The sequence below is a fragment of the Panthera pardus genome, unplaced genomic scaffold (genome assembly GCF_024362965.1).
Source record: "Panthera pardus isolate Hobbes unplaced genomic scaffold, ASM2436296v1 HiC_scaffold_11, whole genome shotgun sequence".
Taxonomy (NCBI): domain Eukaryota; kingdom Metazoa; phylum Chordata; class Mammalia; order Carnivora; family Felidae; genus Panthera; species Panthera pardus.
Window position 1 is genome coordinate 33,949,293 of NW_026526666.1, and position 24,417 is coordinate 33,973,709.

At 35.8% G+C, this 24,417-nt stretch overlaps 1 protein-coding gene across 1 annotated transcript; it reads right to left on the reverse strand.

The window, feature by feature from the left end:
* Positions 1–98: 98 nt before the first annotated feature.
* On the reverse strand, positions 99–23,449 carry LOC109246214 (calcium-activated chloride channel regulator 4; the record flags this gene model as incomplete). Its single annotated transcript, XM_019414045.2, has 14 exons — positions 23,270–23,449; positions 19,135–19,275; positions 18,847–18,994; positions 15,962–16,070; positions 14,255–14,432; positions 13,708–13,926; positions 11,434–11,661; positions 9,175–9,352; positions 7,761–7,867; positions 5,112–5,327; positions 4,259–4,526; positions 2,265–2,435; positions 1,086–1,319; positions 99–490 (listed from the first exon to the last, which is right to left on the reverse strand). Coding segments are annotated over exons 1-14 (2,745 nt in total), but the record flags the coding sequence as incomplete, so codon positions are not given.
* Between the last annotated feature and the right edge of the window lie 968 nt (positions 23,450–24,417).

A 24,417-nucleotide genomic window follows, 5' to 3' on the forward strand; every position in this document is an offset into this window, starting at 1 on the left:
GAATTTAAAAATTCAGAAATATCCTTAAGTTTTGCTGTTGATGTTTTTTAAAATCCTATTCTAGGTCTTCTTGAATTTTTTTTCTTTTTTAATATATAAATGGTGGCACCTATAATAGTACTAACAATTGCCACAGATCCAACCACTAACAACACCAAAATAACAATGTTAACCCTGGAATTAGACTGATTTTCATCAGGACTAGGATTTGGAGGACTTTCATCAGGACCTGGTTCTGCTTGAGGAATAAACAAAGCTACTTGTGCAATGTTGGATAGTTTTGATGTCAAATTGCTTTTATCCACACTTTGAATGGCAATAAAGATGTGAGTTGCATTTTCTTCTGAGATATTTCCCTGTTTAAATGCAAAGGTTTCTTTGGAGTTGGCTTCATTTGGTAACAGATCAGTAGTGTTTACTTGGAGAGCATTGTCAAAATTGTCTCTTAGATCCAGAATACTTCCACTTATTCTTATAATATACCGCTGAACTAAGAAAAAAAAATTACATGTAGTTCAGAAACTAGAGCATATAATGTTAAATTCCTTTTTATCTATTCTCCTCAAAATGTTTAGTTATGCAAAGCTTATACGTATAGCCAAAACCTTATTAATTTTTCTATGAGAGCTTAATTCTGATATGCTAAATACTATCTTCATTGTTTGAAAAGCGGGACCGGGTTAAAATGTGTCATGTTTGGGGCGCCTGGATGGCGCAGTCGGTTGAGCGTCCGACTTCAGCCAGGTCACGATCTCGCGGTCCGTGAGTTCGAGCCCCGCGTGGGGCTCTGGGCTGATGGCTCGGAGCCTGGAGCCTGTTTCCGATTCTGTGTCTCCCTCTCTCTCTGCCCCTCCCCCGTTCATGCTCTGTCTCTCTCTGTCCCAAAAATAAATTAAAAAACGTTGAAAAAAAAATAAAAAAAAAAATAAAATGTGTCATGTTTGACTGATTTGAAAATATCAGATTATAAAATTAATACTTCACTGAGTAGTCAATTAAAAATTGTTCTCCTCCCACCCACCTTTATACCCTTGCTTTTGCAAAGAGCACCTTTCACTTAACACTACATGTCACTTCATCCTTACCTTTTCCAACATCAAAATTATCTCCTGGTGCTGTCCATGTTAAATTGATCTCATCTCCATTAAGTGTGGCCTCAAGATCTGTGATTTGACTTGGTGGGTACAGATCAGGCAAGGGAAGTTTTGAAATATTTGAAACTACAAATGCACCTCCAGATGCTATTCTGGTGAAACTCTCCAAGGTTGTGTGAGTATCTTCATCAATTTCAACTCTTGGTGGATTCCCTTCAATTTTCCCTGCATTAAAATTTGCTATATTTAATGGCAAATCTCTACTAGTATTTTTAGAACTCAATGAATTGAATTCCTCATCCTACATCCCCCTGCTCCCTTTTCATACATATACACAATCACATTTTACTAAGTTTGGTGACAAAGTCATAGGCATCCAATTGGTGGCAGAATTTTTTTTCTTTAGCATTCCTGACTACGATATTGTAGGATAGAATTATATAACATATCGCTTGGAATTAAGGCTGCACTGAATGGGAATAATGTTATATAATTCAATATGTGCCCTTAAAAAAAAGAACTGCTTTATTTCTCAAATTATCTCCAAGCTAGGAATGAACCTGGGTAAATTTTTACTGTTTCCCTTTCAAATGCTTGAGGCAGGTTTTTCCCTTGCTCTCTGCTACAAGTGCTAAGGAATAATAGTTCAAATTATATTCCAGTTGCCAACAGAGAACCCCTAAAAGTCACAAGGTAAGGAATGGACTGAAGGAAAGCTGACAAAGAATGCATACTTAATCCTTATCATCACCTTACTCTACACAGTTTCCCTTTTGACTTAACAAAACATCAAAATAAGTGTTTACTCATTTAGGTGTTTTTGTGAACTGAATCCAGTATCTATGTGAACTGAAGAATAAATTCTGCCACTAGCTTGTGCTTAGGTACATAACACATTAGCATGTTTTCTTTATCGGAGTTAGAAATTTGACATATTGTTGTTAATATAGGTAAGGTGCTCCAAACTAATATAATAATGGCTGACATTTGTTGAGTGCTTACTAGATGCCAGACACTGTAAAAAGCTTAGCATAATTTGGAAGCAAACACAGTATGACTGAGAACTTCATTTCAGAAATGGGAAGAGCTGTACTTGAGTTGTAAAGTGTTTGAAGCCTTAATCATGTTAACTACAATTATTCAAACCAGATATCAGATATCATTACTCACCATCCACTACCCATCCTGGTATATGTGCGGCTCTATTCAGTGGACGCCTTAAGTTTTGTGTGGTCACATTTGCTCCTCTATAAGCCCGTACTTTTAAGCTATATCTGCCATTTTCTGAATAAGCTATAAAATATCTGGAGTACACCCCATCATTCTTGAAAGAATCAGCACCTTATTATAAAAATGAAGGAATAAAATATTACTGTGAAGAAAAAGAAAAATGTATGCATTTTCTAAGCCAAGCATATGGACTTTATAAACATATCCCCTTGATTAGGCTCTCTATTTTGTGATTGACCCACTGGGGAATAGTTCTATTATGCTTTACAAGCCAGTATCTTCTTTAATTGATATATCTTTTATATATATATATTTATAAATATATATATATATAAAATAAGTACCTTTACTTTATCAACTTCTATGCCGATTATTTTAGTACTCTTCTTACCATGTTTTAGCCAAATGGTTTTCTTGCAGTTCTTACTTTACCTAAACACATAATTATGTCATCTCCTGTTAAAAGCAAAAGGATTCACACTAAAAAAATGTATCTTGGCATAACAATTTAATTCTCAGTATGTTTACCTAAAAATTACTTATTTTGACTTCTCTTCAACCACTCTTTGTGTGTGTGTATGTGTGTGTGTGTGTGTTGTATCCTCTCCTCTTGTTCTATGATCCATTAACTCTCTGGTCTGATAGTGGAAAACCCCATCTATTATTATAATAAACATTTGGGGAGCTCAGGAATATTGTATCATAAGTTTATGTCTGATATCACCAGTACTAGAGTTATTCATTAAATTACAGACAAATTTCTCAGGGGGTTTAACACTCTAAGATAAAGGTTCTTCAGTTGAGGTCCTTGGATGAGCACCATGTGCATGTCTCTTGATCATATTAGGAATGCCAATTACTTAGACCTTCTATGGAAGGGCCTAGCATTCTGTGTTATAACAAGCCCCTCAGGTGATTCCTTTGCATGCTAAAGTTTGAGAACCCCTGCTCCAAGTCATTGTTTATCACCAATACCTTCTTAGGTAAAGGCATTCCAAATTAGCTAAGTAGCCATCTGGTAAAACCTTTAGAAATGAAACAAGATGCTTTAACTTTTAATGTAGCTTGGGAGGGTTTAGGAAAAGGAAAAGTCAGGAAATAGTTGAGGAAAATATTATTATATCAGATGAAGGCACTGAGGTGCACCAAAGAACAATTTTACCTTATAAATTTTTACAGGGCAAACCCTGGTTGATTATATATTGACTGACATTGCAAGACACTGTTAGAAAATTCTGACAACTCAGGAAGTTATCGATATGGTAATTTCCTTGCTTATGGTCCTTTCAAAAGAAGGATCAGTTTCCAGGACAATCCAGAGTCTAGGAAAAAGGTACTATTCACCCATATAGACCATGGCATGGCCAACTCTGTATCTTGTTTCCTGCCATTCAGACCTGGCATCTGATCTCTGGTGATATCTCTTGTCTGTTTGGCTGTTCTACTTGCCCTTGGACCTTAGTTCCCAAGACTGTATGTTGCATTTTTTCCAGCTGTTGGGAATTATTCTTGCCTGTTCTTCCGTCTCTGCCAGGGGCTCAAGTTCTACCATTTAATCCCATCTGGCTGCTTGTGCTTCACTCACTCTGGCTAGACTTTCTGATGATGTGCAACTAAGAAACTTGCTCAGAATTCTTGATGCTGTTCTCAGTCTCCTGAATGAGATGTTCTTGATGAGTAACAGATATTGCTTGTCCAGATGAAAAATAATAATGACAGTAAATAACATTTATTGAGTGCATACTATGTGCAGGACACTTGCTAAGTACTTTGTAGGTTTTATGTGGATAGAATTTCCTACTGGTTCTGCTGTTCATCCATAATCTGCATCAGTTCTTCTGGAGTCTGTCCCACTGCCCCACAATATTATAGGGACCCATAACATATCCTGAGTTATAAAATTACAGGCTTATTCACAAAAACCTGTGAGTTACCTGCACCGTTATCCAAAAGTTCCAAAACTTCTATTTTTCCGTTACTTGATTCAATGAAAGCAGTCACATTGGCTCCAAGAATTGGTACATGCCCTTGTAGAACTTCTGCATAAACAATCATTGGGCTGGGAAAACTGTTTGTGTCTTTATTCATTTTAGCATTCACTGTGATTGGAGGCACAGAAGAATTTGCTGCCTGAGAATTTACTGTCATAGTCAATGTTTCTGGGTTTGCTTTGGCTTGAAGACTGTATGTCCAAACACCCACCTAAAAATTCAATGGAAATATATTAAATATCCAAGATCAAGCTTTTCTGTGTTTTCATTGTCCAACTCTTAAATACATTTTATAAATATGTTACAGAATAAACAAGTTTTGACAATTTTGAAGGTAAAAGGATGAGAATTGAGGCAGTTTAGATAGGGTATCCTGGCCGTTGTCATGCATGGTGTCTAAACTTTGGGAAATGTCAGCTAGGAAAAATAAGTTTGGGAAAGTTTGCTTTGGTCTTGGCCTTATTCTAGAGTCCACAGATTCTAAGATCTGGTCGTGCTAATCAGGAATGACTGAATAGCTATCTACACACCAAATTGCACACATTCTCTCTACATTGCTTCTTCAAAGTTATTCTTAGCCTACCTCATTTTTTCTCTTCTCTTTCTCTTAATGCATATGTTCTTTCTTTTTCCTGCCTCCATAATTTTCAGGACCACACAGGCATAGAAAGTACATTTTATTTTATTGTAAATTTGAAGATGATACAAGTATTGACACCTATTGTTGTGATAGTAAACAATGTATTTTCAGCTACCAAAACAAATTTGCAAGGAAGTCTAAAAGCTGATTGCTTACCTTTGCACTTCCTGGAATACTGAGATAGGCCATTTTGGAAACTGTGTCCACTGTGAAATTTCTCATTGGTGTTCCACTGGGGTCCCAGAGAGAAATAATGGGAGATTGTCTGGCCCATGTGATGAGAACGAATGTGTCCTTTCCCACAGTGCTATCAATTATTACAGTGCCATTCATCCAGGGATTATTGTTGAGTGTTAATCCTTTACTTTCAAGCTGTTTAAATATATTTTAAAAATTAATTACTGGAGAAGAGAGTAATTTTTTCTGTTTTCATTTTTAATGTAGTTTTTAATTTCTGGCCTGAGAACAAGCTTATGTAGGGCATACTACCTTAGGCTTGTGATCTCTGAAAGCTGATTGGGATGTGACAGTTGTCATCAGAAAGTGTAGAAATATAGAGTCTGAGGGAAGGACAGGGTATAATAAAGTCATTAAAGCAGGAGAATGGGTTTTATAGTTGGAGATATGGCCCTGTTATTTTTTTCCCAATTGTCTTTGAGGACACAGAAGAGAAGAATTAGCTATAGGGTGTGCGTGTATCACCCTAAGTTTATCCATCTTCATGATGACCTAAAAAATACTTATTGGTTGTGGCTAGAGTATTTGAATAGAGATACAGTAAAAGGGGGCCTCAACGGAGAAAATCAAGATTAGCAAACTATGAGAGAAGCAAACAGGGCTATTTTCCTGATGTGAAATCTTGAAATAATTTTCACACATGATAGAGTGAGTAGCACTGGACAGTAAACATTCCAAGAGGAGTAGAAAGAGGGCAAACTGTTTACAAAGATTGGAATCCTGAGAAGAGATGTGAAAGATAGGACCTTTCTCTGAGAAGAGCTTCAAAGAAAGTTTTTCAAGTCTTTGTGGATAGTTCTCAGTCAAGGAAAGCCAAGTTTATCCACGGATCAAGAAAGTACTTTCTAAAATGTGTCATTTCAGGAATGATGGGAAATCTCATTTCTATTCTAAACCAGTCTTTTAAACCAAAAATCCTCTCACACCAGTGCTTATAGAGGGGAATGAATTCTACCACTGCAACATCATTGCAATCACAAAAATCTCAGTTCTGTGTTAAGTGGACATGGCTTTGAGTAGACCATGTATTATGATTAAGTTAAATCTGAATGAGAGAGACTTTCAGGAAAGTCTAAGAAAATTAGAAAGCTTTGGCTACAGAGTAGTACTAGGGGAAAATAACTGAGTAAAGAGTGAGATGCAGCCTTTTCTCTGTATTCTAACTGCCACCATCCAAATCCAAGTTCTCATCTACTCAGATTATCACAACATACCTCTAACTGTTCTCACGCTTCTCTCCCAAGACAAATTGAGGTTAATCTTTCAAAAATGTGTTTTCTTTTTGTTATTTCTCTACTTAAACTATACACTTTTTGAGTGAGGGATGCAGATCTTTCTGCCCCTTCCACATCATTTATAAAACCATTCTCGAAACTTTAAGCATATCCTGCATGCAAATGTCTCTTTTCTGGATGATTTCCCACATTCTACTTTTATATTTTAAAATTCCTTTGGAACATTCCACTTTAATGTCCCACCAGCCCCTCAAAGTCTAAGGTTAAAACAGAGCAGAAAATAATATCCTCAAAATCAGTTCTCCCTTTTTACGTGTCAATTTTGTCATCATTTTCTCAGTCATACAGATGGAAACTTTCAGAAATGTACATTATTCTCCATACACCACCAAGCTAGATCTCAGATGAATTTTTAAACTGTTTTCAGGGCAAAGCTGCAAACCTAACCTCCAAACCAATCAGCACATATTGTCTTAACTCTGAATCCTATACCTTCTTGCTCTTCATTGTTGAAGAGTAGAGGAAACTAGGTTTGTCTAGGTGATCATGGCAAGTTGATGGTGGGCAGTGACTTGATGAACTGTGAGATGGAATACAAGTGATACGCACTTGGTGGGAATGGATATTGATAGAAACAGAATTTTGTAAAAAATATTTTGAAAGAAACAGGCTATGCTGACATTTTACATGGTACATGAATTAAGAATGAAGAAAGGTGTAAAAACTTTTCAATCTAAATACAGAAAATGGTAGTGTTATTGATACGCAAATGAGAAAAGAAGTGGCATTCAGAAGACAGATGAATAAAATAAAAAGCCAGTGAAAAAAGTGGTTGAAGAAGTAAGATAAGCCCTAAATTTGTAGATATGCAATAGTTATTCACTTTCTTTTTTCTGATAAATTATTTCCAAGATACATCGCTTCCATCTCCAAACCAGATTCTTGAGTGAATTCATCTAATTCAAATCTATTTTACAGCAGTGAAGGGTGGGGGAAATCTTGGAAGAATGGAATTTTTTAATGCATTTATAGCAAAATGGATGCTACATTATTGGACAAAATCTATTTTTGGCAGAAAAGTTAACAGTATTCAGTTTTGATGTTATCCCTTAACCAAGCTCTATAGGAAAAGAAAAAGAAAAAGTATATCTGCTACTTCATTACTTAATTTGGCCATATCTAAAGAATAACTTCTATTTCATACTGAGATTTTAATTTTAATTAAAAATTTACTTTGAGAAAAATATAGGAATCAAATCTTTTAACAACTGAATTATTTCTCTTTGTTATGGCTAAGTGTAAACACCAAAATCTGAGGGGTGGATTCTCTGACCTGAAGAGGCTGTTGGGAAAGATCAGTGTTTCCTGATGCAAGGGCCCCAAAAGCATCAATGAGGCCATTGTTCTGGGCTTCATCTGAAGCAAAAAAATGGTTTCCTCCTAAAATGTAAATACATTAAATAGGTTTCTTTCTAGAAATTACATACTTACCACATTAATAACGTAATAGGATAAACAAAATCATACTTTCAGTATGTATTATTAAAATAGAACAAAATCAGTCATGCGTAAAGATTAACAATGAAATATTAATTTAAAGCTGTCATAACTAGAAAATGTAAGCTGCCTTTATACGTCACTGATAGAAATATTCCTGGCTGGAATGCATGAAATATTCATAGAATATGAAAGAAGATGTTACAGTTCCATGTATTAAAGTTCATAGATCTCACAGCCCTTTAGCGTAATTATTCACTTTTATTTAAGATAGTTATAACAATTCTGGCTTTCAGATTTTTCAACCAAAGTGTGTCAGAATCAGTTTAGAAAGCTTAAAGAGCTGTCATATTGAGGTATCCTAACAATAACTGGCAATGGAGAGATAGAAAAATGGTAAGCAATAGAGAAAAGTTCAAAAAAAGCATTACTTTAGAGGGACACTTGGGACAGAAATAAATTTTACAATGGTCACGAAAGTACTTTGAAATAATGGGAATTTGTACAACTAAGCATTAAAAAGCAAGTACGTATTTGGTAGCATTAGAATTCAACCCAATATAATAATTGATATTCATAATATTACAGGTTTTGTTTATTCTACTACATTTAAGAAGGCACTGAAACATCTGGTCTATTTTCATTATATGTCTCTATATCTAAGATAGCATCTTCCCTGTAGTTCATCTAGAAATTTTGTTGTTATTTAGATTTATTCAGCCTGAGCTTCTGTTAATCCCATCTGCTCCCCAACCCTACCCTAAAGCCTCTGCTCTGGTTTCATGGATTTCCCAGTATCTCTCCATGTGCCTTACACTGTCATTCCAACGTGATTTTTTTTGCTCATGACCTGATCATCTTTTCTCACTCCTTTCTTCAGAAGAAGTAAACACCTTGTTCATGGCCCAGCTCAGAAGTCACCTCATCTCTCACGCCTTCTTTCTCTGACTCTGTACAACCCTGGGAGAATTAATGGCTTCCCCTGCTCACATTGTGCTTTATTTCTATATATTTCTCCTGTCATGGAGGGATGCTATCTGATTATGCTATCTGATTAGAAGTTTTATTTGTCTCTTCAGCCAGCTGGACTGTGAGCACCTTGAGAACAGAGAGCAGGTCTAGTTTGACTCTGGTTCCAAGGTCTTGGCATAGCACCCACAGGGCAAGAGCTTGAGAGAAATTGTTCAGTTGTTAGCCTTTACACTTACACATTGCTGTCAAAGGACAATAATATATAGATCATATTTCACCTGTTAAAGTGCTCATCTCTATGACTGCTTTATCAGCAGATGGTCCCAAAGCAATCAGATGAATGATAGCTCCACTTTGTTTCACTTCATCAATACAATTCTTTGCAGAGTTATCCTCCCCATCAGTCAGCAGGACAATTTCAGATCCATCTATTTGGGGGTGAATTTCTCTAACTACCTGCAAATATAATGACAGCATAATTATAAGTGTTCCAAGATCAAAAGACTTATGGGATATTAGAAAAAATGTGCAAAGAAATTAAAAGTGTGCAGAAGAGATAGCTTCTCTTTTAAAATCAGATTCTGTAATCAACAATTTTTAGGCGAACATAAACATGATTTTATTTTCTGTCTATCTGCCTCGGGAATGCTTGCTCAAATGAAGTTATGTGGGTGCAGGGCTGTGGAAAATTCTATTTGGATTAAATAATAATGCCATCTCAGTCTGAGGACTCAGGTCAACCAGACATCAAAAATATAATTGCAGAATGTGGCATTAAATATGTCTCTGTTTTCTCTGACTGGACTGCTCTCTAACAAACCATTAGTGTATAAAGTCTGTTGCATATACAGCTAGATGCATTAAAACTCCACCTCAACATTTTAAAAAAGTTAATGATTCCAAATTAGGGAACCTTTAATATAAAGAAAAGATATAGAAAGTTCTAAGCAGGTCAAGGTTAGGGATCTTGTTATATAACTTTTGTTTTACTTCTAATAGTAAAGAGCACAAGACTAAGAGTATTGGTGGTGCTTAGAGAATACATGGATTATATTTATTTAAATTGAGTTCTATTTGTGGTTTGAACCCATTTATTATGAAGCCAAACAGTTTGAAACTCACAGTTCTGAATCTAGGTGCCTATAAGAGAGGATAAAAAGAATTTATCCCAGGATAGCAACTATATTTCATCTCTGACAGCTTTAATTCGTAGTGGATTCTTGGTACACCATTTTGAGAAACTGAGTCCATACCAAAGGGAAACAAAAGACAGATTATCAGTGGCTTTCGTGAATTCGGAGTGGAGGTGTGTGTAGATTTGTAGAAGAGGGTTTGGAATTTAGATACTTGTAATAAAGCTGGCGTCAGGGAACAAAGGGACCAGCTTCATTTCAATTTTTTGCATGTTTTTAGACAAATGATGGCTAATATATGTTGTAATATATGTGAAATATGCTTTGACATACATTAAAATCACACTAAAAATAGGAAATTCTTTAATACATTCATTGCATTTATACAGCATCCCCATCACATTCCCCCTGAATGTTTGGGTGAAATATATAATATATTTGTGAATCTTATTTTTATCCAAATGTATATGACCTTGTTCATTATTATGGCATTTGTGAAATATATATATTTACTCTCTATAAAAGATATTGTTCTACATACATAAATGTAGTATTTCATTTAACCTTCATAATAGTCCTATGAGGTAGGCATTCTTGTTTTCCTATATTCCATAGATAAGGCACTGGGAATCCAAAGAGACTGAAAACTTTACCCAAGATCACTTAGTAAGTAGTAGAGCCAGTACTCTGATGTTACTTCCTGACCCTATGACTAACGGCCCCTGCTACATCTACTTTAATAAACATCAGTTTTCCCCAACTTAATGTCACAGAAACTGAAATGAAGATTGGCCCAAAATGGAATCATACCATATAACTTGCTTCATTGTCTAAAAAAATTGAGTTTTGTTGACCAAGCACACGTATTTATTTAATACTTATTGAGCACTGACTACTGCATGGTGTACCAAGACAGAAAAAGTCCCTGACCTCATTGGGATTATACTCTAGTGGCATTTTAATAGTCAGTTATTCATCCATTTATTTATTGATTTACTGATCCATTAAAAATCATTAAATGAATTTTTTTCTATGGGCTTAGTTCATCCTGCACTTCTTAGGATTAGTCATGTTAATATTAGGCAGCAAGTATGTGTGGCAGCATTTGACATAAAAATGTCCTAATCATAAAAAAAGAAAGAAACTAGGTAAGGGGGATTAAAAGGTACCCAATTGCAGTTATAAAGTAAATAAGTGATGGAGATATAATGTACAGCATAGGGAATATAACTACCAATATTGTAATAACTTTGTATGATGTTAGGTAGTAACTAGACTTGTCATGGCGATCATTTCATAATGTATAAAAATATCAAATCACTCTGAAACTAATACGATATTGGATGTCAGTTATACTTTAATTTTTTAAAAAAGAACAAACTATATTTGCAATATGATTTTCACCTGAAATGCTGATTTAATTCCGGCACAGATGGAAGTTCCTCCATTAGCTGCTGTAGGTAAGCTCTCCAAGAGCTTGTTTCTTTCTTTGCTGCTTATTATTTGGATTAGATTACTTTTCACATTGGCACTACTATCAAAGTGCACCATCCCCACCCAGGATCCATTTTCAATGGTCTGCAGCAGGAAGTGTTTTGCTGCTTGGTTCATTCGATTTAGGCGATTAAAACTCTGAATAAAAAAAAATCAAGAAAACAACCAAGGGGTTTTCAATTGGAAAATAATTGCAGATCACACAAAATGAGTGAATAAAATTTGTCATTGATTTTTTATCAATGGTAATTGGTATTATTAAAGAAGACAATTTTCTTTTAATTGATAAAATTGAAAAATATTGTTGTATTATGGAACACATATGGTATAGTAAGGAACATAGGCTTTAGCTAGAGCTGATTCTTGGCTGCTAAGCACCCAAATTAGAGGTGGAGGGTAGGGTGGGGGTTGGGTTGCAATTGTGAGGTGATGACTTACCACTTAGAGACTGCCTAATAACTCCTGAGATCCTCTGTTCCAGTTGTATCAAGATGAAACCACTCCCCAGGTCCCACAGTATCAAACCAGACTTATCATGGACTCCATCTAGAAATGGAAGTCTCCCTATCCACTTGGGGACATCCCAAAAGATGAAACTTACTCAAGCTGCAGCTATATTTTGAGAGGCCCAGTCCCTACCGCCCTCCCCGCCTTACCTCTTCTGCTTCTAACCTCTCCCCACCACTTCCCCACCAATGGATTAATTGGAATTGGTTCTTTGACAACTCATTAAAACTCACATCCCTCTTTCCTAGGTGAATGCTCAATGTAAGCCTCTTCGTACGTTTGTCTTTTCCAGTTCCTCAACACCAACTGATCTGTGAAACCTCCCCCCAACACACATCCAAATTTCCCTCTGAACTCTCTAGAACCAACCCACAGTGAAAAACTTCTCTTACATTTCCATCTTTGAGGGCTCTCTCTCTACCACTTTGTTTTACCTTTAAACTTAGCTTTACCCGCATCTTGTCCAAAGGAGGCTGCTCATCTTTTCCTAATAAGGAACTCTATCTCTCCTCAGCAACACTTCCTAGAACACTTCTATGTATAGGTGTCTAGCATTCTGATGTTCTTTCTGAAACTTGCTATTGAGGATTATTTCATTCAGCTGCACCATCTTCTGTGCTTTTCAGTAACCATTCAACTGAGTGGTTTGTTGGAGACATTCACCTTGATCTTCAGCGTGCTCTGTTCTGCTCCTAATGTGACATCCTTCTGGGTGCCTTATCACATTATGTTTGCTCATTTGTAGTCCATTTCAACAATTATTTATTGAGTGCTTATACGAGATAAACACTATTTTAGGTAACAGGGATGCAAAGATGAGTAAGACACTGTTTTAAGTCCTAGAGGAGCTCCCAGTCTAGTGGGAGAGAAACGTGTAATTACAATATGATATATAGTAATAGAGGTTTGCACAGGTCATTACGGGAAACCAGCAGAAGACCCATTAGTCCAGTCTAGAAGCCCAGCCCATCTTCTCCTGGAGGAAATGGGTGCCTCTACCAAACTTGAACAATATGTATGAGTTAGCCAGGTAATGGAAAGGGAGAGAACATTTTCTCTATTCAGCAGCGAATTCTTCAAGGATGTGAGTTTGTACTCCTAGACCCTGGCACAATGCCTTCCATTCCTTGAATGATAGTAGAGGGAATAAATGGCTGAATCTGACTGTATCTTTATTATGGTGGTATTTTTGGTCTGTGGCTTCGAGCATAAAGGGGTCATTTATATAGATGATGCAAATAAGGTAAAAGCATGTTAACAGTTCTCCTGGTTGATTTTGTTCCTTGACTTGGAATGGAGTTCAGAGGCCCCAATCTACTCTCTCCTTATGTCTGTTAAGGATTTCCAGTAGATAACAGAGACAAGGTTAGAAAGAATGTCCATATTAAAAATCTTTAGTACTGATCTTCTAACTAAGGCTTTACTAAAGGATCTAAAAGTACTCCTCAATAAACTCTCCATTTTCTGGGGTTGGATATTGGGCTAGATCTTTTTAACTCCATTGCCACACTTTTTCATTACAATATTCACTGCCACTCTTGAGATCATGATCATAGGAGGTAACAGTATTTATGCCACCATGCAATTTAGAACAAGCAGGTAGTGTTTAGAGTATTCTCAGCTATTCAATCACTTTCATGTCCCTATATCCAGGAACAAATGGGCCCACAGACTTACATTCATGCTTCCAGACTTATCAAGAACTAAGCACACAATTCTTTCTCTGATCTTCAGCAATGAGAAGACAGGTGGAGGGGGTGGTGCCACCATAGATGTTGTGTTCTTAAAGTCCTCAGAATTGCTGATCACCTCCCATGTACTTCTGGAATTGCACATTTTGTTTTGTAGGCTTGGAGCTTCTTGGTTATGGGTTTTTTTATTACAGAATTCAACAACCTAAAAGATTAATAAAATGAAAAAAACCTTTACATACAATGTATTTAAAAATTCAACTACAAATCTGAAAAATAAAAAATGTTCTTGGCAAACATGTTGTTTACTTAATGAAAGAAGATTCACTGAGGAATCATATAATAGTAATATGCATTTTGAATAATTGTAATAACAGGTAACACTAGTTGAGTGCTTACTATGTGCCAGTTAATGTTTAAAGAACTCTATATTAATATATCTAATCTCTCAGGAAACCTGCACAGGTATTTTGTAAACTTGATAACATATCCTTTGAATATATATGCTCTGAACTCACAATTGGCATACTTACAGAATTAATACCTTGCATAAACATTATGGATGCCTTTTCAGTTTGATCTTTATCAGGGAAGAATTGACAATCTTTTTCATACAGTTTTGTCTTAGAATCAATTCTGCATCCTCTAGTTGTACAACTGTTCCCTTGACACTTATAAACTCTATTTATACCAGTAATACCTGTCGAACATCTGAAAATATATAATAGTTAGTCTTTGAGGCAACTTAACAATAAAAATTTTTGAAAACATTAAGTAATCTTTCCATCAAGGTTTTGTTTGTTCTTATTTATGTACCGCACACATCTTGTTTTTGGCAGCAACATTTAAGTGTTCCTATCAGAGCAGTTACCTGTTTTTCAAGAAATTGCAGAAAGAAATTTTAAGTGGGATGTCTAGTATATGTAATGGCTGAGTTCCCTGTTGGGATTAAAGTTGCTGCCTGTTAATCCCAATGGCTGGGGAGTCCCCTTTTCCAAATATCTCTTCTGGTGGCCTTGTGATCACTGCAGGCATCTGGACACGGCAACTTGTGAAAACACTTACTCTTGGTGCCACCTTAGCTTGAAGTTCTTTGTAAGATTCTTCTCAAAGAAAATATCTCCAAAAGAATGGGATGTGGCATAGCTACAAATATTTTGTTTTTTCAAGGAGCATTTTTATCTAAAGCAAAATGTGGCTTGAAGGAAAGACTAAGGTACTGCCTAGGACAGTAGTCACTACTGGTGGGGTTATTTTAGACGTATGTTTTATTGCATGGAATTGGCCACAGGTAGCAGTGATTACAATAAATATGCTGGAATGTGAATATTATCCCATCTTTTCAATGTGTTTCCATTTCAAATTTAAGAAGCAATTACTAGATTTCATTCAGTTATTTAGAGTCTCCTAAATATGTGTATGCCTCTTACTCCCCAGAACTCCATGAACATAATGTTATCTACATTAACAACCATGATGAATATTCTTTAGCAGAGACTAGACATTTAGGGGGAATATGGTGTAAACAAATGTAATCAATGTAATACTCCTTAAATATGTGTGCTGCAACTGGTGAAGCAAATGGGCAAAGGAAGGGACTTCAATGAAATCAAGTATCTTTCAATTTGTGCATTTTTGATAAGTCCACAGACCTTGCAGGGCATCTAAGATTGAGTAAGCTGATGGCATCTAATTTTAAACCAATTACCAACAACCATTTTGCTCTATTGATCTTAGAACTAACAGGATTGTCTATTATTAACTGTGTTGTTAGATTGGTATTTTTAAATGAATTTTACAAAACCCAAGAAATCCTTGATTGGCCCTTTGAAAGTTGATTTCTTATTGAGCTTACATTTACCACTATTTTAATCACTTTTTTCATTCTTGTGTAGTATAAATTATTTTGATTTGCCATATACTATACAACCCTTTACACAGAGTACAACTCCAGCACAAATGAGTTCTGGCAGCTATGGTAGAGAGGTATAAAAATATGCCAAATCGCTACCAAATGCTCTTGAAGTTATGTGTATTTTGAATGGAAAATCAGCTACTTTAAGGTACATCTTCTAAAAACAAAACAAAAACAAAAACAAAGAAACAGACACACTGTTTTGTGATATAGCATCTATTATCTGCATCGGGATAAAAAAAATTATTGGCATTTAAAAGAAATAAAACTAAGGTAAATAAGAAGATATAGCCTGGAGTAATTAAGAAAAGTTCAATGTTCATACCTTGTTGCTTCAATTTTCTTTGACTTAGCACTGTAGAAAGGCTCATCTTCATTGTACTCATCAAATACTCCCCAGCGGAGATGGGCCCACTCATGGACAAGCAGTCTATCTGTAGGAAAATATTTCAAATATATGATCATAATTCAAATGACAAAATTTGTCCCTCAAATATTTTAACAAACTGTTTCAGTCAAAAAGTTATATTTAGGTTTTAAATAACTGCTAACATTTGTATTTTTATTTATAAAAAAACATGTTGCATTACATTATATAGTATATTATGTTTTTATTACACAACATGTTACATCAAGAAAACATTTATGATATGTATGCTATGAGCAAAATAGTCTGAGCTTTGGCTTTTGGGGGGCAAAAAGTCTTAGTTGTTACAATGGTTTTTAGCGCTACAAAGCTTGCTTTTACCAAACCATAAATGGATATATAACATATCTTTGGTATTAATATTTCACTAGGATGTGATTAGTTAAAAGATGTGAATGGCTCAGTCAGTTGAGTGTCCAACTCTTGATTTCAGCTCTGGTCTAATCTCACAGTTCGTGAGTTCAAGCCCTGGGTCCGAGTCTGTGCTGACTGCGTGGAACCTGCTTAGGATTTTCTCTTTCCCTTTCTCTCTGCCCCTCCCTCCCTTTCAAAATAAATAAATAAAGTTAAAAAAAAGTCTATAAATTCTCTTGAGGGAGTGGATAATGAAAAAAAAAGCGTTGAAAAACACTGCTATAGACCATAGATAATTTGGGGGGATGTCCAAATAAAGTGATTAATTTATAGTACTTAACACATAAAGCATTGATTATGTGAAAATAATTATTATTAATTATACATATTTAGCATATGTTATTACTAGAAAATACAAAGTACTAGGCTCTAGGCACTAGATATGCGAAGTACTAGGTACTAGGACATACAAAGATGAATAAGATGTAGTCTTTGACTAGGAAAAGCTCAAAGAGAGGGATTTGGAATTAAAAAAAAATTTTTTTTTCTGCTAAGGATTTTAGGGTAAATGGAAGAATAAAGGTAAATCCATAGCTTGAAATGCTGGAAGGAGAAACAAGTAGATTTCAGTTTTAGCAATATTAGGAAAAACTTCAGAGGAAATAGCAATGGAGAAGAGGAATTCAGAAATATGTTTGTTCTGCTACCATGTGTATTTCTCTAACTCAAATTAACTCAGGAGATCTAAACATAGAGGGGAAGTGTCAGAAAATTGCAAAAGTCACATTTCTTCTTTAAGTCCTTACTACTCAAAATATGTTCATTGGACCAGAAGCATCAGCATCACCTGGCAGCTAACAAGAAATGTAGAATCGTAGACCAACTTTAGATCTACTGAATCAGAATCTGCATATTAACAAGATCCTTAAGTTACTACTCTATGCATTGAACTATAAAAACACTGGCTTAAGGTTTTCTAGGCAAATGGAAACATTAGAAGGAAAAAGCCTCTCTCTCATGCCCACTATAATTTGCTAAGAGAGTAGATTTCAGGTGCTATCACCACAAACATGAAATAAAAGGGAAAGGAAGGGTAGGGAACTATGTGAGGAGATGATATGTTAATTAGCTTGACTATAGGGCTCTATTTTCTCAATCAAGACATCTGTTGATGTGATTGAAAAGGGTAGTTAGAGATCTTGGGAAAAATGGTAGAAGTTTTAGAACAGCTGCTATGGGGAAGGAGAAAGGAAGCCAAGAAGAGACAAGTACAAATATTGTTGCATAACTTTGAGGGCTTCCCTGAGCTTGGGAAATCTGCTTATATAATGATATCATTAGTTTTATAATTTTCTTTAATAGTCTTGGAAGTACATTAACAGAAGCCAAAGAAAACTGGCTGGAAACTCAGTACACAGGATTTGGCAAGTTGATTGAAACATAGTATATGAATGGTGAGGGATTTGAGGTATTTATACTTATAGTTGAAATAACTAATTTTGCTGGATATGCCAGCTAGGAAAGAGAGTATATCTTAGAAAGGTGCAAAGGATTAGAGGTGTCAAAGAGAACAGTCATGGTCAGGCTAAAGTTTGAGGGAGAGATAAGATTAGGTTGGGATGGGATGGTATGGGATGATGGAACTTTCAAGTTGGGGTGGAGAATAGGTCTAGGTGACTGAGGACCAGGGCTAGCTGAATGTTTGACAGAAACGAGACTTAATGTGTGCTCATTGGAAGGGCAGTGGGAGAGAGAGATTGTGGGGTATGTGGATTTAGGTAGGTTTTCACTTAGTAGTGGCATGTGAGTTTGATCTTCCTTTAACAATGATTTGCATTTTTTAAATGCAAAACAATATACTTTAGTTCATTTGAAACAATGATTTTTAACTTTTAGATCGAACTAGATGAAATTGTCCTTGATCTAGGTAAAAATAATCACTTATAGACATGTTCACCTGGTTTAGCCAAATAGGTTGCTTAATAATATCAGCAACTAACAGCCTATGAATGTTTTCTCTTGGCCAGAAACTGACATCCTGGCTCTTTTCAGCTTGCCATACATCAGTCTTCCATGGAGGCGGCTTATGATTGATTAATATCCAGCTGTGGAGAACTGAAAAAAATTAAATCTAAAAAGTACACCCTAAAAATTTTATTATTGCCCTGTGTTCAAATTTCTGTTGATGTTGTACTGAGTATCTAACTCAGTGTTCACAACAATTCTACAAGACAGGAAACTTTTATTTACTGTATTATAGGAAATAAGAACAGAGAAACTAGGTCATTTGTCCAAGGTCACACACAATTGGTAAGTCACTATTTGAATTTAGAGACTCTGGCTCCAAGGCTTGGACACATCCATAACCTGGATACAAAGATGCTTGTTAGAGTCATTTGCAACACATGTATTCTAACAAAAATTCCTACCTGATGGTCCATATTCATTTTGTTTTTTTCCAAGTACAAAGTCAGGGGTGAAATGAATGTATTCTCCTTTTTCTTCACAGGCTGTGAACTGCCTGGTATATGGTTCATCTCTACCTGGGAGGGCAGGTGGTGCAACTAAAACATCGGCCTGAGAATGTTTAAAAATATTTTTAAAACATCAGAAATAGAAATGATAACAGTCTTAAACACTCTAAGACAATCAATGTGCTGAAAAACTGGGGATCACCAGAAAATACAATTTTTTAAAAGAAGCTTTTTGACTCTTACGTGTTTGTAGCTTTCATGTTTTGGCCTCTTGTATTGTGAGTTTTCCTTCCAGCTGTTAGGAATTAGTATTGATACATTTTTGAAAAAAAATCTTTTTTCTGTGGCTTCAAACAGGTAAGTAGAAGCTGTAGTCACCATACCCTATTGTTAAAGGAAAAAAAAATGTGAGTATGGCCAAGTAGCAATGGACCAAATGGGCAGAGTTTCATCACCGGCATTTCCCAATTTAAGAGTGGACACACAAAGCAACTGACTAGGGAGCAGGTCTCTGCCTCAGAGTTCCAGTTCTGCCACCTGTCAGTCCAAAATTATATGTTAATCTTACACATCACAGGCTTTGAATTTTCTGTAACCCTTCATCAAAGGGCAATTGCTTCTCTTGAGTGTTAAAAGAAATTACATAAAATGACAAAGACACAGACTTCAGAGTCATCTACTGGGTTCCAATATTGGTATTAGTACCTTCTGGGTAATAGAGGTTGGACAGTTTAACACTCCGAAGCTCAGTTTCTTCATCTCTTAAATGGACTATTACAACCTTTCTTTAGAATTAACATAAACATGAAATGAGTTATAAAGTGCTGTATACGTAGACGCTCATAAAACTGTCTGATATCATCACTGTTAATAAGTCTCATTACAGAGCAGCCTTAGCTGATGCAAGCTGAGGAGAACAGTCTGTAGCAATGGATCTTAGGGAGAGGTTTTTTATCATACTCCCAACCCCCAGGAGAGACAGTTGGATTGGGAACTGGGGAGTGGAGTGATAGCAAAATTCATAGGAGATGCAGAGCTTTGTAAATCATAGACAGAGCTTGATGCTCTGCCAACAAGATAAAAATAGTATCACTTTATACTGTTCAGTATCCTGAACCCAAAGGTATAATGATTAATAAGGGAGATAGTCCCTTTCTAGAACTCACTGTCTAATGGGAGAAATGGATGAATGCTTCTTAATGGAGATCTATTCTGCATAATCAAAACTACTGAATAATTGAAGGATATTGGGTGCTAGATGAAAATATCAAACTCTTCATCTTGTCGGCAGCATTCCAGTCTGCAGTGTTGTTTCCTTCATGGTGGGCTCTTTTCCTCCATGATGCTTCCTGACTTGACATAAGCCCACAATAGAATTTTTCTTCTTCAGGAATCCCAGGACTCTGTATCTTGTTCTCTTGAAGAGTCCAGTGTGCTTACTCAATACATTAAATAGATCAGCAAACTAATTGGGTTTAGAGCCATGGATCAGTCAGAAGCCAGAGTGCACAGAACTGAAGACCCAAAGAACTGGCTAGGAGTTAGTAAAAGGGCTTCAGAGATCTCTTAAAGTAGATTGGAAATTACTGGCCTAAAGCAACTTTTCTCTAAGGATGGCTTTCCTCCTTTTTTTTTTTTTTTTTTTTTTTTTTTAATATTCAGATCTCACCAGTTGTCACATTTTGCTTCAAGTGACGACTATGTTTCTATGAGATAAAAATATATAGGGTGATTTGAATTGTGGTGAGTATTTGAAAAGTAGGGTTGCTACGTTTGTGTAGGTTGTGCATTCTACAACTCCAAGGGATTCCATTTACTTTGTAGTTTCCATAGCTCTATGCATCTGCCTTGGGTAGTGGTATGTTCTGAGGTCATTGAGGGATTTCGTAGATCCTATGTCAGATGACTATGATCCCCTAGGGCATACTAGGGTAGCTAATAATGATTCTCATAGGCTTTCCAAGGAAAATTTCTGTAACATTCCTTCTAAATTCCATCTCAGAATTCCTATAATATCCTAGTTGGATCAAAGATGATTAATATTATCAATATTTCAAAAAATAAGTACTTTCAAACCAAAAAGACACATGAATAAAAGGAATAAGGAAAGGTGACAGTTAACATCTCAGGTTATGAATTGTGAGTTAATTCAGCATGAATGTTATTATGGTCAGATGGTATCCCCAGAGTAAGGTTATATCTACAAGTTGATTCACTAGTTACAAAAAAAAGAGTAATTTTTGTCATCTTGTACAAGCCAGAACTCAAACCCACATCTGTCAGCCTTCAAATCCCATGGGTTGGATCTCAGCTCTAATTGTGCTATTTAATGTGATCTCAGAAAAAAATATTTACTCTACAAATACCAGTTTTTTCTTCTGTATAATGTGGATGAGAGAATTTTACAAGGTTGCCTGGTAATATAAATGCAAGGGCTGTTCAGAGGGCTGGGAGAATGTCAGGAAACATTGTGTAATCTAGGCATATCTACTAATAGTTGAACTTTTACTTGTGGTGTTTGATAGAGGACATTTTAATATTTTTTTTTGCCACTGCAAAGTAATTTTTCCAAATACTGACTTCTGATGGTCAGAAAAGTTTGAAACTGATTCTTCCTGAACACTAAGAAGCCATCATGCAGAATTAGCTGAGACACGGTCAACCCTATCTAGAATGAACTGCTATTGAAGCCTGTGTTCTTCAGTAAAAGAATTTTTATATCCCCCTGGAATTCAAAAGGTATCAACAAATGAACACTGCTATTCTGCAAGAGTTTATTCAGAGTGAATGATAAATGGCAGCCACAGAATCACCATCTCACCACCCAGGTCCAGCCCATCAGTCTCTAATGGATAGCAACACACATGTAAAAGGCCAAATCAGTGAGCCTAAGGACACAGTACTAGAGGAACTGAATGTAAGGAATTAGTAAATGTTGATGTCAGGAGAGCTGATTTGCACGGCTGTTAACACCAATTTCTATTGCATGAAATGTTACAGTTGGTAGAAACTTTAGAAATCACATTTCTCCTTTTAGGCTTGGAGCCTTTCTCTTCTCCATCTGCACTTTATAGTGAACTCATTTATTACCATGGCTTTAAATCTTGTCTACATGCTGATGAGTCCCCAGTTTTTATCTCCAGCCAGTTTTTCCCCTTGAATTCAGATTCTTATCTATATCTATGTGTGTATCTAATAAGCATCTCAAATTCAAAACGCCTCAAACTAACTCCTGATCTCCCATCTGCCACATTATTTTCACTTATAGTCTACCTTTTGAACTGATGATAATTCCATCCTTCCAAGTGTTCAGGCCAAAAGCCTTGGAGTCTTCTTTGACTTCTATTTTCCCTCCTCCTCTCCACCTCCCCACCCCCCATCTAAACCATCAGCAAATTTGTCTATAATACCCTCAGAATATGTTCATCATACCACTTTAATGATCTCTACCACAATATCCCTGTCCTTCATCATCATTACTTCTCACCTGCAACTGCTTCCTACCTGCACCACATCTCTGTGCTGCAATGAAACTTATGTAGGATGAGTGACAAGTGTAAGCCCTCTACAGAATTTCTTCAATACTGCAGTCAGAGTGATCCCAGAACATGCATGAGAGAGCACACTCCACCTCTGCTCAGAATCCTTTCGTGGATTCCCATGGCACTCAGAAGTAAAAGCTCAAGTCTTTCCAGTGGTCTGGGTCCTCTATGTCTCCATGTTGGGCTCTCCCACCCTTCTTCCTGTTCATCACCTCCTGATGGTCACTTCAAGCATGTTTGCTTTACCTACTGTTCCCTCCCCGAGGTTTTCAATGGGTTCTTCCCTCACTCATCTCAGGTCTCCGCTCAGATGTCTACATCAACAGTGAGGTCTTTCCTGACTGCCCTACATGAAATAGTAATGAACATTCTCCTCCCACCCAGCTCCAACACTGCCTATCCCAATATGTTGATTTTTTTTACTTCATGGAAACCTATTACCATCTGACCTGCTATACTTTTACGTGTTTTTATTATCTATATCATCTAAAAAGAATGTGTACTGCACGAGGGTAAGGAATTGTTCACTGTTGTCACTCCCTGACATGTCATAAGTATTCATTAAATAATTGTTTAAAGAACAGATGAGTCCAACTGTTCATTTACAGATGAAGAAACTGAGGATCAGGAAGGCCCTGTGCCCTGTCTTTGGTCTTATGGTGAGACAGGGTAGAACTCTATTAAAACTTTCCATTCCCTCTGCCACTCCGGTATTGTCTTCACTGTACCATGCTGCTTTTAAACTTCCTGTAGCATTCAGAAGTTTCCATAATAATTAACTACTAACTTTTTTCTTCTCCACAATTCAAACAGAAGAAATCCAATTTTTTTCTTACCTTTATCTCTTCAATTATTTTTCCATCTTCTGGCACATGAGGGTCTATAGCGATGATAATGCCTTCATAGCCATTGTTATTCAGCTGAACAAGGGAAGTATTGGACCCCTGCAGCAGGTATAGGACTAAGAGGAAGACAAAATCTAATAACCCCATTGTTCTTGTCAAAGCATTCCTGGCCCCAAACTTGGTTTGTTCAAAGGGTTTTTCTTTTACTTTGTTTCTCTCTCCATATATATAGCCCTAAACCTTATCAATGTCAGCTGATAATGGGACGTTGCTTGTATAAAGGTCAATGTTACATATGTAAAATGTTTGATGTCAGTTTATGTAATCATTTTATTGTATGTTATTATAAAAGTGATCTAAAACATAGAAGAGATTGATCTTTTTATAAAAAAATTACACATATTCCTCTTGGAACTTTTTTTTATATTTTCTAATTCTGGTTTATTTCCTACATATAGACATATAACTTGTATTTTCTGTACAGTACAATGTAAAAGTTAAAAAAAATTTATAATGAAATGAGTAGAAAAAATAATGGTAAGATTGTTATTCAGTTTTACAGAGAGACTTAATAATTATTTAGATTATTTCCAAAGTATAAATAATTGAAGAGAATGTAAGATTATTAAATATAAATAACACCAAATTAGGTAAGATGGCCTTGAAACTTAATTTAAAAATTTAAAGACTTTGACAAATTAAGGAAGATTTGATAGTTATTATATTTAAAAATCCTGTTTAGTAAACAATGAATAGAATGTTTTTATATAAGTATATCAAAAAAGTCTGGTATGTGCTAATTATTATTGAAGCAGAATGAATAATTTTGATAGTTAACATTTATTTAGTGCTTACTAGGGCAGAGATTCTCTCTCTTAATTTTCACTGTAACTCTCTAAGGTAAGTATGAATATAATCTTCATTTTATGCATGGGGAAACTGAGGCACACAATTTCAGTAACTTGCCAAGATTACATACATAGCAAATGACAGAGTCAGGATCTGAACACTGTATTCTTACCCCAAAGCCCATGGATTTAATTACTTCACAATAAGGCAATATGATTTTATAAGGCAAACAATATAATAAGATTTTTTCTTTTAAAAAGGAGAAAGGGGTTAGTTTTGGAACTGTAAAG